We start from the raw sequence: 15,291 nt of genomic DNA, 5'->3' as shown, positions 1-15,291 counted from the left end.
CCCTCCGTCCCAATAGAGTTGTCCACTTTGAAATTTTTTTTTGTCCCAAAACTCTTGTCCACTTTCAAAAAGTAACTAACTTTACACTTAATTTTCCTACATTACCCCTATTTAAAGTCCACTAATAAAAGTAAATTGTAAGTGGACCCTACATTAAATAGGGGTATGACAAGAAAAGTAAGGAAAATTTTACAAAAACTATAAACAATGATTGTTTTTCTTAAACTATGTGATAAAGGCAAAGTGGACAACTCTATTGGGACGGAGGGAGTATAATTCAGTGGCCTCATGGTACATTTTGCCGCTTAGTTACTAGCGATCGACGCAGTGCATCCTTTATCACTCGCCTACTCTTTCTTTATTTCATTTGAACTCAATTTAAATGATTCACTGTTCCGTATGATCGCCACTACTACTCTATTCCCGTCTCCAAAGCGCATCGTTCCATTCAATTTCTATCGCCGTCTCTATTCCTCTGGCGACGGTGCTGCTGCCGCTGGTGACGGACCATCGAAATTGAGTTTTAGAGGCGGCGGAGACCGTGTTTCTTTGAGGAAAATGGAGTTGATACGGGCAGTTATCCGCGGCGGCGACGGTGGCTGTTTTAAAGGAGGCGGAGATGCAGGTGATGATGGTAAAGCGTTGAAAATTGAAGCTGATAGCGGCGGGGACGATGTTTTTGATGCAACCGCTGTTGATTCAAGGGTTCCGCCTAATCATCTCGTTATTATGGTTAACGGCATAGCTGGCAGGTTCTAAAATTAATTTTTATGTTTTAATAGAATCTGTAATATTTTTATTGTTGGAAAAGTCTAGAAATTGTGTGAATATGAATTCTAAATTAGACACATTTAACATAGATCCAACTTTTATGCCAGACATTACATAATTGAGATTTGAATGATTGAAATGGCTGATCAAGCTTTTCACTAACTGAATATAGCTTAGGACAATTGAACATCCATAAGTTACTCAAATTTAATTTAAAACTATTTTTCTTTTATTATAATAGAAGTAACTTTGACATTTATAACACTTCACTGAAGCTCTTTCAGGCTGATACAGTGCAGCTACATTATAATCTAGGGTCATGCTTTATGTATGCTGTGAATTTAGTTAGATTCAGAAAGTTGAGCATTCTTTGTTCATGTGTAAGCAACTAGGCAGTCAGTAGCTATGTTTAGTTCTACATTCCTTTATGATTTTAGTTTTCATTAGTTGTGTTTTCTTTTATGTGCTGCTTAATTTGGGTTTAACTATTTGCGAGTAGTTACTGGTTAATCCGAGTAAAAATAAGTTTCAGTGCCGGAAAAAATCGGTCAAAAAGTTACAAATTCAATTTTTAAAGATATAGCCTACTAGAATGATTCCTTTTCAGATTGGAAAGACCTATAGCCAGATTACAAACAAGGTCTTGTAAAAAAGAGACCATCTTATCTAAGGGTATGCAATTTTGTGAATTCTTTTGCTACAGATTATGGATAATTAAATGGCTTATGAAAAAAATGATGCTGCTATAGAGTGAATATTCTCTTTATTCTTTATGTCCGTATATATCTTTTTCTAATTAGATACCCTCTGCTGGTGTGAAATTTTTATTATATTCTGTGTATTGTTGTTTGATTGTCAAGTACTTTTAGTTTGGACCCCTAGGCAACTCTGATTTCCAATTGGAAATTTCAGCTCAAAAAGCATCAAGCTGTTTTATGAAGTTTATATGCTCAACGGATAATAAGAAACGGATGCTGCTGAGGATATAATTGGAAACTTACGTTATATATAATAGGATTATAGGAGCGTTTTTCATGCAGCTGTTCTTTTTCTTATGTTATTCTTTAGAGTAATAAGTGGAGGTTTTAAACCATTAGAAATTTTGGGTTGAAAATTTTTTGAGAGAAAATGGCAAGGTTAGGATTTTACAGTTAGTTGGATTCTGTCAAGTCATGTTAGATCTAAAGTTTTTTAATGCACAAAAGAGTGTGATTAGTGTTGATCAGGAATGGGAATCTATATTATGTGGTTCTCGGTTTGATTTGGAATCTAGTGCTCTGTGTGGTTATGTTTAATTAGCTATTGTTAGCACATAAAGTTATTCTCCATGTTTTGGAAGTGTTTATTGATTGTTAACGCAGAGTAAAGGAAATGAAATTTTAAGATCATATGAAATATTTATGTATAGATCTAGGTGGAGAATTATGATAAATTGGTCTTCTGAGTAACCATTTGATTTTTGTTTCGTAATATTTTATTTGGTAGAAAAGAAATTATTTTATCAAGCAGAACAAATAACTTGTAGAAAATACGTGGTAACCTCCACTTGATGATCTGAACAGGAAAATGTAACCGAAACAGTTATTTGATTCCTTTGCAACCTAACGATAAACTAGGAGAAAAGACCTATAACATTGTACTTTCACCTTCCAAATGATAATGATTTTTTTGTTATTCAAACTGTTGCTAATTTGTTTAATGTATAAAGAAATACTATGGTTTCTGAAATTTGACCTTTTGTCCACACTTTTCACCTCATGTGTAGTTCCTTAGACAATTTGAAATTGGTAAAACTGATGCTTGTTTTTTTAAAGCCAAATGATATTGACAATAAACTAAGAATTTATAGATCGAAGAATTTATATTTTTGTTATTGATGCGATGCAAGGTGTATTTGGGATATTATGAGAATACTTTACAGTCCTTCTAAAGTCTTACATGTATGTTTATTCTAACATCAGGACTCTTAAAGTGAACAAAGTTGGTGCAAATTAATCCCGTAAACTAACATTGTTAATATTCTCATTAACAGCTTCTACAACTTCAATACAAATCCAATAAAATACTTACATGTGTCATTTAGTTAATTAGTAATAAAATCTAATTTATATTCTTATAATCCACTTATTTATTATTATTTTATATTTTTATAATTAAAAATTAATTCATTGTATTAATACTAAATTCATATAATATGAACAGTTAAATTATAATTAAGTAAAATATTAAGTTACAATTATATTTAATAAACATATATAATTAAAAACCTACAGTTTTATCATCCACCGTAGCTACTACAATCACCAGATACACCAACATCACTGCGAACACCATCATCAAGCACCTTAGCCACCTCATTACATAGCATCAAAATGATTCAAAACTCCAAGACCATATGAAACAGGTTGCATAAACTTATGAATCGTAGGTAAACACTCTCAAGAACATTGTAGTGAGATGTGGTGGGATGGTGCTCTTGCAGTTACGTGATTGGCTCTTGTATTTTATGGATTCTACAACTAACGGAATGACTGATGGAGTTGAGTTGAGAGGGTCAGTTTGTACTATTTGTGTAAGTTTAGGGGCTGAGTCACACCGCTAATTAGTAATCACCATAAGGGCTTATCAATACCTTTTGCCTTTACCTTTATAATGGTGTTATTCAGATCAATGCTTTCAATATAATCTTAGTCTTAATAAAAGGACAGCTGAATTGTTTTTTTGGTTAGTTTGTTTGCCATCTCCTGCGACCAGTATTGAAATAATTGTAATTTGCAGATGTATCTGTATGCTTTTTTTATCCCGTGGCTCTTACTAGTCATCAGGTTTGATTATAGCGTTTCTATATAAAAGACAGGAAGATTGGCATAGCATATTAACACCTCAGATAATGATGAATTGTAAGGATAGGAAACCCTGAAATGGAATTTTTTTGCATGCAGTTCTACAGATTGGAAGTATGCTGCAGAGCAATTTGTGAAAAAACTTCCTGATAAAGTATTAGTGCATTGTAAGTGCTTTAGACTTTCCTCAGCTTAACCTCTTTGCTTGTATGATTGGAGTTTCTTTATTTTCTTATAAGATAACATCGTAACACAATATTCTCTTCTTCAGAATTTTAGATGGTACTTGTGTTATCTTGGCATCGTTAATTTTTCTTTATTGTCGTCTATATGCCAGATAGGTTGATATAAGTTTTATTTGAACTCTTAATTCAAGAAGTGCGAGTCGTAGGGAATACCAGTTGCAATTTTCAATTAGTAGACTGTAAACTTGTATTTATATGAATTGCTGTTCTATATTGATCTGTTAATTGTTCATTTATCATTCAAATAGTTAAACTATTTGTCATATATTTAATTATGATTTCAAATTTTGAATTTCATTTGCATCTTATTACACATTGCTAGTCTCTACGTTGGATTTTCTTAGGGGACGAAGAGTTGGATATATGTCATCTATGTGGTTTCTGACTTAATACATTACGAGCAGGCAGCGAATGCAACTACTCCAAACTGACATTTGATGGTGTAGATTTGATGGGTGAAAGGCTAGCTAAAGAGGTAGGTTCAACAATACATTTAGTATATCTTTAGAGCCATTTTAAATGGCTTTTGAGTTGGCTAATGTTTCTGATCTGATCTGATCTGATTAGGTATTGGCTGTTGTCAAACACAAGCCTGATATGAAGAAGATCTCCTTTGTGGCTCACTCATTAGGGGGTCTTATTGCAAGGTATGCTATTGCGAGGCTGTATGAAAATTTACCAAAATTAGGCCTCGCAAGTGTTTCTGGTAATTCCTTAAATGAAGAACGTGATAATTCAATGGAATGCGCTGAGCCGGCTTGTGAAGCTAGAATTGCTGGATTAGAACCCATGAACTTTATAACATTTGCAACACCACATCTTGGTTCAAGAGGAAATAAACAGGTCCAGTGATCTACTTATACACTTGCTTTACCTCAACTATGAGACATTATTGCAATAATTATGTTGCTGTGTTGCAATGTTCCCTTGATTTTGGAATTCTTTTATGTGTATCGATTAGGTTAATCTATCGAGCTAATTCATATTTTTATGGAATAAGAGGTTGCAAAATGAGATAATCATTGTTAAGAGACTTTACTTGGCTAGAATGGGCAGCTGCCTCTAATTTACCGAAAAAGGCTTGCATTCTTGATATGATAAGTATCATGATAAGAAGTGAAATAATTTTTGAGTTAAAGTGTGAAAGCAACTGGTAGAAATTCTAGAATCTTATTATTATCTACGTTGTTTCAATATATTCTTTATACTTTAATTTAAAAAATGGTTTGTTTTTGATCCTACAGCTGCCATTTCTTTGTGGTCTCTCTTTTCTGGAGAGAAGAGCTTGTCAGACTGCTCATTTAATTGTTGGGAGGACTGGAAAGCATCTCTTTCTCACTGACAATGATGATGGGAAACCTCCTCTTCTACTTCAAATGGTTAATGATTCGAATGACCTAAAATTCATGTTAGTATTTATTATCTGACAGTCTGCCTTCAGTTGCTCAATGATAAAACACTTAAAAAACAATTGTATGGTAACATAAGATATGGCCTTTATAGATCAGCTTTACGTGCATTTAAGCGCCGTGCTGCATATGCAAATGCAAATTATGACCGTATCCTTTTCTCTATTGAAGTTATCTTTTGAATTATGACTTCTTTTAATACATGATTATCTGTTCTGTGTCTTTCATATATCTGTTTATCTTAATTTACATTAAGATATGGTTGGGTGGAGGACTTCATCAATTAGACGTCAAGCTGAACTTCCGAAGGTTGCTTATAAGAAAAGACCCTCTTTTTTTTTAATCACTTTGGTATAACATTTATATGGCGACTGAGTTTGTTTTTCTTTTTTCCAAATGAAGAACTAACTTGAGATTTTCTCCAGCCCAACCTACTTGCAACAGATCAGAAATATCCACATATTGTACACATTGAGGTGGAAACTAAGGACGAACACCGTGATAAAGCGTCTGCAGTCACTGCAGAACAACCAACTGATTTGGAAGGTTTGTCTCTTCTTTCTTGCAAACATTGCTCACGCTTCGGTAAATGGCTTAATCTTTTCATGGCTGAGGCTTATTGTACTTGAGACCTTAATTGGGACTTGATTGTGAGATAAAAGCTTAAAATTTAAATGATAATGCTATAAAGTTGAAAAAAAGTTGTCACACGAGTTGATAATTTTCTATGTTCAAAATATTGAAATCTAAAGCATGGATTTGATTGATAGCTAGATTGTATTGGTTCCAACATGCGTTTTGGATAAAAAAAACTATCATGGTGTTACATAGTATCTTTGCACATGCTTATGTAGGATACAAGAAATTATGAAATTTTATGTACTGAAAGAAATGGATTAGAAAAGTATTACGAAGTTGAGGGATCTATAGAGTATGAAATTGATATTATTGATGACATTTATTGGAATTATAGACTGGATAGACTTAGAATATAATACAATTTAAGACTAAAAAAACTAGAACCAAGCCTGATCCAGTTAGCTAGAACTTATATTATTATTGAATCATAAGTCCAAATCTCTTAAAATTTGGTGGCAATCATAGATGTAAATCGCGGTAAGGCTGCAATCACGGCCATAACATAAAATATGCTCATAATGGAAATACAAGACATTAAAATATAAATGTAAGTAAATTTATAATATAATATTTTCATAATACAAACTTTGAAAATAAAATGAAATATCAAAAATGTTTTTTTTTTCATTTGTAGCACTATTATTTAAAGTTAACGGCTTCAATAATATCTGTTACCTTTAGATTACGGCCATAACAGCAATTGTCTATGCAAAATATAATAACAGTTAGATAGTGGTAAAAATGGCAAAGGCAAGTTTAAAAACCTTTAAAATGCCTTTATCTAAAACCATGGCGATAAGGTTAACTTATGTCCGAAAACAGAAGAACACACTTTACTGTCTGCTAGGTAATGTGAATGATTATAAGTATAAAACTAACTTGCTACTGGAAAAGATTTCATGGGATGCCTAAGTAATTTAGACAAAGCTTATGGGCTAATTTGTTCTCTTATCTTGCTTTTGTTAGAGCTTCTCTTCTGCTCGTCACATGCTTTCTCTATATCTGATAAATTTCATTACCGTGGCAGTTCATCTTCATATGCGTGGCCACTTCTTTTTGCCCCATCTTCATTTTGTGTTGTAAATTTTCCTTTCTCCATTTAATTATTCTTCCAGCTTATGTAAGTATACTTCCCTTGTAGAGGAGATGATAAAAGGTCTGACTCAAGTACCTTGGGAACGTATAGATGTTAGCTTTCACAAAAGCAGACAACGGTATATTGCTCATAGTACCATTCAGGCAAGTTCTACAGCTCAATGGTTTTAAATTACTCGTAACTGTTACTGCTTCCTGTTTAGAATTTGATTGATTGATTTATTTGCGCCACACCTATCTTTGGCCATAGATGTTTCTGTTGGCTGGACATTTCTCATTTTCTTTTTTAAGTTTTCCTATATCATAATTTGGTGCTGAGTGAAAAATATTGGAGGGGATTTTGTAACTTATAATTGATCAAGTGTTTGTTTGATTTTGTACTGCACCCTATTAAGTTACTTAAAAGTTTAAACGTGATTTTGCAACTGTTTGGTAAAAGTTTCTAAGGGAAGTTTTAGATTAGGACTTTCAAAAAACAGGTATTGAGAAAGCATGTCTTTTTAATGTTTCCTTTAAGAGTACTTTTATTCAATACAAATACATACAGCTACTACAATGCCAAACAGACTCTAAGATGGTATGTTGCTGGCATGTGTATGTACTGAAAACTAGGGATACCTAAAAAATTTAAAAGGCATTTCTAGTATCAGTGAAGAACCTTGTGTTAGTACTTTGCATCTGCAAGTTGTCTGACATAATTTCTACGGAATAGTTTAGAAAGATGGTTGCAAATAGAAACTAGACGTGCTAAGATATAATAAGCTTAAGAAGGAACGTATATTAATTCCTCCGTCCAAAATTGGTAGGCACTAATTTAAGATTTTTTGTCCCAAAGTATAGGTATTCAATTATTACTTGAATGATTAATTGTCGTATGTACTTCGATTAACTAATAGAAGGCATTAAAAAGAAAACAAAAGATATTAAAAACAGGAAGTACTACTACACTAAATATGGGTAAGTAAACTAAATATTTTATTACTTGTGTTTGTTTTAAACTGCCAATCAATATGTGGCGGAAGGAGTGTATGCCTCTCATACGGTCAGAAAAATACTCTATGTGCTAGGGTTTTGAGGACAACCTTGCCAACTAGAGCAAGTGTATTTTAGTGATTCACCGTATTGTTATTTGTATTGCACATGAAAATTAGTAGTCTTGAATATTTCAAAAATGTATTGCTCATAATTAATACCCCTATTGATGTCATTGTTATTAAGATATTTCATTGAGGCTCTCCTTCGTTGAACTCTTGAAATTATTGATTTGGTGTTACCCAGTCCAGTTTTGATGAGTAGATAAAATCAGTCAAAAATCAATATCTAACTTAGTGATGGCATGAACAATCACATCAATAAATTGCAATTTTTATGAATTATATTAAACATAAGTATATGATATCTTTTATTTTTTATAAAGTATTAAATGGTCAATTCTTTTTGGAAAAAGAATAAAACAAAATTTTGTTCTCAATTTGATCCTTTTTTTCTGTATAAATAATAATTTAAAACTTCAAACAAACCATATCTGTGCCATGCCTAATGTTGAATGATGCGATGGATGTCACTATCAAGTTGTATATCAATTTTCATTTATTTTTCCAGAGTCAATAAAATTGTATTCACTTGCAGTAAATGTCCCAAATTAAAAACTGCATGAATAGAATGCAAAATGATTTTAATTAAGATGATTTAGAGCCAAAAACTTTATGGATTTTTAACTTTACAAATGAAGAGATTTGAACAACACATTTATTTTAAGTCTTACCTCTCATAGTGAATGTGTATCCGTATATTGTATGGTTACAATCATTTAAATTTCGGTTAAGCCTAATTGCTCTCTCTCGTTCTTTAAAATAAATTGGTGTATGCAACAATTAAACGATTTATCCAAGTACAATAGGGAAATAATCACAATAAAGAAAACTAAAAAAAATCAGCTATTTATGTGTTATCTGTTCCTTTTTGAGTCTATACTAATAGGTTTCATGTAGAAAAGAAAGAAGTCAAGGAATTTTTTTTCAACAAAATTAGATTTTTGGTTTAGAATTAAAAACTTCGATACCCCAGGGTTATTTTTATAATTTCAAATTTGCTCGAATATTCATTAATTATTATTTTTAAGAATCTATGTATTATTTAAAGTCCTATAAAGGAGTTCTTATTGGTTTACTATTTCCTTAGTTTGTGTTAATTTAAGTTTTCCTAGTTAAAAGATTCCTAGTTCAATAGTATTAGGATATCTTTTACATTCATAAATATTTGGTCTTATATTATTTAAATAGAGTGACTTGGAGGATTAATAAAATTTCAGCTTTATGCTATTCTGAATTGTGTTGATTCAGTTCACAACCCTAGATGCAATTGACTTGGACCTTGTTAGCGTGATTGCCTAAACCCTTGTAGGTGTGAGTTTTAGAAAATTTATTTTTCATTTCTTTATTTTATCATAATCTCTAGGCCTGAAATTCTAAACTTATGATTGCTTCCACTTTTTTGCTACTCAATTTGCTACTCAAACATACTCATAAGAAATCTTAAAAAAATCTGTCCTACATCAATTTTGATATCAGAGCAACTAAGATCCTTGGAGTACTAAAATTCTGCAATAACCAGCTCAAATCTTCCTAGTTCAATGATTTAATATTTTCAACGATGAGGTCATGTGATAAATATATTCCACGATTTCAAGGAGGTGTTCCTACAGAATTTGTAATTGAATTGATTCATCTAAATCTTTATTTGATTGGTACAACTTCAATGATGAGGTTCAGGTTTGGTAAAATGAATTTGAATGGACATGCAAAAAAAATGCTGGATTTTGTTGAGCGCGACATAGGAAAATTGAGAGAGCCACAATCAATAATCGAGAAGAGATGAAGAGAGGGCTTCAAGAAAAATATATGCTAGGTATACTATTGATACTTCTCTTATGTCTGTTGTAAAATGTGTTTGTGCTGCCTTTAAAGCCATAGACGAAGATTACCGACATGCTTCCATATTTCAAACTGTGATCCATAGTGGTAATCAATTGCATGAATGTAGTATCGAATCAATTGTTGAACCCTTACATCTAGGGTTGTTCAAAAACTGAACCAAATCGAATAACACTAAACCGACAATCCCAGTTTGGTTTGTTTGGAATTATAAATAATTTTTTTTCGTTTTCCAATGTTCGATTTAAGGTTAAACAAATTTCAGTTTACATTTGGTGCAAGCCAAACTGAAAAATGAACTGAACCCTTCGGTTTGAAATATTTAAAATTCTTATACACCGATTCGGTTCGATTTTGAAAAAAATCACAATTTTGGTTCAATTAGGACGGAATTCACACTCTTACTTAATCTTCCAATGTAACCATATCTGCACCCATATAAAATTGATGGGTCAACAATCGCATTATTTGGGTGATGCATCGTCCCCTTATTAGCATTAAACATGGTGGTTATAGTGATATGACATCGTTCTTATACAATTAGTAAGTCGCATTCTTTTGGGTCAATCCTAGCTCTATAAGCAAGATGTGCATCATAAAACTGTGGATAACACTTATTAAATGCCATTGCCAACTAGTAAGATCTCTGTTGTTTTGAAACTTATGATTTGCCTTGATTTTAAGAGAGGTAATGAATGAGGGTTTAAATTTCAAGTGAAAATAGTCTGTGCATGACGTGAACTGAACAATATTGCAAAATCTGGAGCCTATGCTCCAAAAGATGGAGAAGAAAAATCAAAACAGCAAGTCAAAACAGTAGTGTTACATGCAGAAATATATAGGCAACTTGCAGCAAAAGAAGTGCAACAGCCATAATGCATTGCTGTTATGGACTTGCTCTATGGTAAGTCATATTCCAAAAGTATGAAGAAGAATCTGGCAATAAAGATGCCTGGCTGGCAATTTAATTTTAAGAGTTATTATCTTAATTAGATACTTTCTTATTTAGTTGATTTCTTATTTAGTAGTATTATGTTTCCTAGTTATATTCTAATTAGGAATCTTTCTTATTTAGTATTATATTTCCTAGTCCTATTAGGAGTCTTGCTACCCAAGAATATTGTATTATATATAGCTGTTTCAGCTTATTAATAAAAGAATGGAAAATTCCAAACAAAGTCAGATAGGCAACTCTCTCTAACGAGTTCCCGGATAGGCAGCTCTCCGTTTGAGCTCCAACAATCACCATAGCTCGCAAAACGTAACAAATCAAGAACAGGACAGCCTTCAATAGAAGGTCATCGCCCTGTGACTCGATCCATATCAACTGGTCCTAACAATTGCCTACTGGGAAAAAATTGCAAACAAAAATTGTAACTGTTGACAGATCTTACTAGTCTATCTTTTCTTAGTTAAAGATTCCTAGTTCCAATAGAATTAGGATTTCACTTGTGTTAATTTATCACAACTTAAGGTGCCAATGCCTTGGACATTTTAGGTGTGGTTGCCTAAATCCTTCTAGGTGTGATTCTTAGAAGGTTAATCTTTATTTTCTTAAAATTTCAAGACCTGAAATTCTAAACTTAAGGCTGCTTTCTGATGCGGATCTGCAATTCATGGAAAAATTGGATAATTCCAAATATGGAATTTTCAGAAATCTGCCGGAATACAAAAAGCGTGCGAATGAGGCAATTTCTAGGTCTAATTTGAGTGGAAACGGGCCAATAAAGAAGATTCGTCAGCTTTTCTAGTCGATTTTGGGCCGAATTCGGTCATTTGGGCCTTCGAAATTTTGTTTTTATGTTTTAAATTAGTATATTTAATGTTATTAGTTATTGTTAGGGTTTTCTTTTCAGTATAGAATTAGGGTTTTAATATTTTGTAAGCCTTAAACTTTATTGATGTAGTTGTTGAGTTGTTGATTGCATAAAAATTGTAGAGAAGGTTTTCTCGTTTCTTTTTTTCGAATTCGGAATTCTTTGTGAATCAACGATTGTTGGATGCCTAATTCCTAGTATTCACTAGAATCAATAGGTTTTGGATGCCTATTTCCTAGTTTTTATTAGAATCAATAGGTTTTAGAAGTTTAATTGCTGGTATTACTATCACTTGCAGTCAACAGCCTTTTATCTGGTTCTTATTTCGTTACTTTATTTGCTTCCGCTATGTCACTTTTACTGTTTTGCTACTCAAATCAGTCAAATAGGATTTCTCCTATTGTTCCTCTTATAAATAACCAAAATTTGCTTTTGAACTGATATTTAATGGAACAACCTTGTTAATTAGAGCATTAATTGTCCACAATTTAATGCCTAACTAATGTTTTGCTAGAAATGCGGCCTAATAGTGTTCTGGTTCGTGATTTTGATGTCTGATCCATTAAATTATGTTCTAGTAGTTGTTCTAAACCATTGTTTCCAGTAATCTGCCTTTAGTGGTTTTTAAATATTAGTGCAAGCTCAATAAATGCTCAACTCTTTGTGTTTCTTCTCATGTTTCATCATATTGCTGATGCATTCAGGTGAAGATATACTGGTTAAATTCAGATGGTGCTGATGTGGTCTTCCATATGATAGATAACTTCCTTCCCTAACTGTCCGCTACAGTTGGTAATTTGATTTAATGGATTGGTTCCTTTATTTTTTTTTGTAATTCAAACATTTCACAAATGAACAATTTGCAGCTTCTATCTTGATTTCAGTGCGATATAATGGGCTCTTTTGACATTGTTGGAATCTTTACCCTTATAGGGGTTCTGTACTTTTGTTTCTTTATATTATGTATATTCTCATCAGTTTGAAATATTAAAGTTCTGAACATTTAATATGTTCTTAGTTTGCCAATTTTTGAACTTCAAGCGATTTAAATGTAATTTCTTTCCTATCACATGGTGTAAGGTCTATGTCCCACTTTTTCAAAATTATCTTACCGAATTCTTTCACCCCTTTATCATCTTATGTTATGAAAATATCATTAAGATTAAGCTGGTCTTGTGGCTTTTCTGTACTTCTCTCTTTCTGGTCTCATTTCAGGTAAGGAACCATGTCACATGGCATTAAATTGGTGAGACTTTCCTCTGGCACTGATGAAATTCTATTAATTGATCTGTGAGATGTTTTCAGATTTTTAACCAATCGGTTTGAAATTTGACAAGTATGTAACTGCTTCTTCACTAAACTAGTCTTACTGGTTGTGATACTATTTTTAGTCTGTAATAATTAACTGAATTTGCACTTATTGTAACCATTATTTTCACAGAGTGCAGTTCTATGAATTTACTCCATAACATAATCATGTAATGATGTATAATTTCTTAACTAGCTGTGAAATGCATGAGTCGCCGGTCGCCATTGTATCATTGCTGACTTATTTAATTGGCCACTTGGACTTGTCATTGGTTGATAGAAACTGTTAGCATTATGGTCTAGCTTTAACTTGATGTTATTATGGGGATAAAGTGAAAATCAATTTAAATTCTAACTAATGATAGAAAATGGATAAATAGCCTCAGATGTCAATTTTCTGTGTAGTTGTTCTTTCCAGAGATGCATAACTCAAAGTCTTCAGTGAACTGGCTTTTGCAATCTATACTATGCTCACTTGAACTCTGGTTAAGCATTACTTTTTTGTTTCTTCGATATTTCAGCTTCTAATGCTTACTTCTTCTGGCTCTTCATCTGCAATGGTGCACTTGAATTCTCTGTTAGCAAACTTGACAACCTTTTGCAGAACTGAGTATAAAATAGCTTATGATATAAGCTTCAGGGTTACTTCTAATCCACAGACTATTAGTAATTGTTTTTTGTTTTGTGTTTTTTACTGAGCTCCAGTTATTAACTTTAACAAATATTACATCTGCATACAATTTTAGCTCTCCTGCTGATTTTGAAATTTCTACAACGCAGTTGGTTGGAGCGACTTCAGTCACCTGACCATTTTACAAACAAGGTTGAGATTCTTTTTTATGTTTACATTTTCTACATATTGGAGGGAGAGCTTTAGCACAGTGGTAAAGTTGTTCCTTTGGTGACTTGTTGGTCATAAGATCAGCTTGGAAATAGCTTTTTTTCGCAAAATTTAAATGCTAGGTTGCATAGGGATTTCTCGCCCTCCCCTACCTCACAATAGACGTGGAGCATTTTATACTCTCAACATGTAGTAGGAAAAGTTTAAACAAACATACAGTGGGAAGAATATTACAATTTATCACCTCTGCTGATAGATCATAATATGACCTGGTGCAGCTAGTCATCTTTTGTGTTGGATGCATTTTCATATGTTATAATGTTATATAGTCAATAGTTCTTATGTAAATGTAACAATGTTCTACAAGTGAATCCCGTCTGAGGAAGATTTAGGTATTCTAACAAGATTTACTTTTGTAGTAGACCTCCATTCCGATTGGTAGACTTGCATATGGAAGTAGCTTCAGTTATGGTTAAGCTGCTGTATGCTTGGATCCTAGCCTTGTCCTCTGCTTCTTATTGTCCTGATATATGGTAAGAATAGCTTAGTGATACATTGAATCAGGAAGGTTAAGAATAATAACTTCAAAATCTGATTATTCAGACTTACCTCTTCGAATGGACCTGATAAATCAAGGTCATGCGACATCTCTGTTATCTGGAATGCATTTATAGAACTCGAGGATTTGTGGATTTGTGCATCTACAGCAATATCCTGCCCAAAATATTTTGGTGTTACATATGAAACCATATAACACATTTTTAATCTCTTGCTACTCTGTTTCAGTTCTTGCCTCAATTGCATCAAACGCTACATTAGCATCATCCAGGTAGATTTTCTCATCAGTTTCATATCCACAGGAATTCATATAATATGTTTGAAACCATGACTGTTCTATAATCTGTGGTATTGTTATTCTTTGTGATGATGATTTACTGCTTTATTTTCTTGGTTATGAACTTATGATGTTGTTTGAATGTGTAAAGCATTGAACATTATGTTAATAATACCGTTATAGGACTTGGGTCAAGTATCCTTGATATTAGCTGCTTTTGCTTTCCGGTATGCTGGATACATATGTTATGCCGGAGATATCTTGACATATACTTGATTGTCAATAAAGTGATTTTTCCGTTTTGTTCACATATATGAGAGTTTCATATAAGAATACTTTCTTATATAACATGATAAGATTGTGATCATTGGAAAATTGATAGCCAACAGGTAGTTTAAAAAGGATTACTTCACATGACCAAACATCTGCTTTTGCCTCATGATAATACTTAATTGCCAGAAGCTGTTCAGCAGAAGGCATCAGCATTAGTACTGGGGAATTCTGGTATGAGTTACCGTATCAGCCAAGCTAGCCTGTATTTTCAAATTTTGATTC

At 32.7% G+C, this 15,291-nt stretch overlaps 1 protein-coding gene across 6 annotated transcripts; it reads left to right on the top strand.

The window, feature by feature from the left end:
* Nucleotides 1–276: 276 nt before the first annotated feature.
* Nucleotides 277–14,249, top strand: LOC126667906 (uncharacterized). 6 transcript variants are annotated; one of them, XR_007638308.1, is made up of 12 exons: nt 277–752; nt 3,714–3,781; nt 4,264–4,334; nt 4,427–4,702; nt 5,104–5,267; nt 5,363–5,418; nt 5,525–5,619; nt 5,694–5,814; nt 7,049–7,146; nt 12,457–12,544; nt 12,968–13,088; nt 13,841–14,249. XR_007638308.1 is itself a non-coding variant. In XM_050361040.1 (12 exons), exons 1-10 carry the CDS (start codon nt 400–402, stop codon nt 12,526–12,528), a joined length of 1,374 nt encoding a protein of 457 aa, XP_050216997.1. In that variant the 5' UTR covers nt 277–399; the 3' UTR covers nt 12,529–12,544; nt 12,968–12,998; nt 13,841–14,249. The 6 variants fall into 6 exon arrangements, 5 of the variants coding, with proteins under 5 accessions (XP_050216997.1, XP_050216998.1, XP_050216999.1 ...); XM_050361040.1 differs by having other exon boundaries at nt 12,968–12,998; XM_050361041.1 differs by lacking the exon at nt 12,968–13,088.
* Nucleotides 14,250–15,291: the final 1,042 nt, after the last annotated feature.

Source organism: Mercurialis annua, linkage group LG2 (genome assembly GCF_937616625.2).
Source record: "Mercurialis annua linkage group LG2, ddMerAnnu1.2, whole genome shotgun sequence".
NCBI classification, from domain to species: domain Eukaryota; kingdom Viridiplantae; phylum Streptophyta; class Magnoliopsida; order Malpighiales; family Euphorbiaceae; genus Mercurialis; species Mercurialis annua.
This window is presented reverse-complemented; position numbering and strand designations above follow the sequence as displayed.

Coding starts and splice junctions, on each gene's coding strand:
- LOC126667906 (XM_050361041.1), top strand. CDS start 400: ATGATCGCCACTACTACTCTATTCCCGTCTCCAAAGCGCATCGTTCCA. Junction 3,782..4,263: donor TGATAAAGTATTAGTGCATT/GTAAGTGCTTTA, acceptor CATTACGAGCAG/GCAGCGAATGCAACTACTCC. Junction 5,419..5,524: donor TGCAAATGCAAATTATGACC/GTATCCTTTTCT, acceptor ATTTACATTAAG/ATATGGTTGGGTGGAGGACT.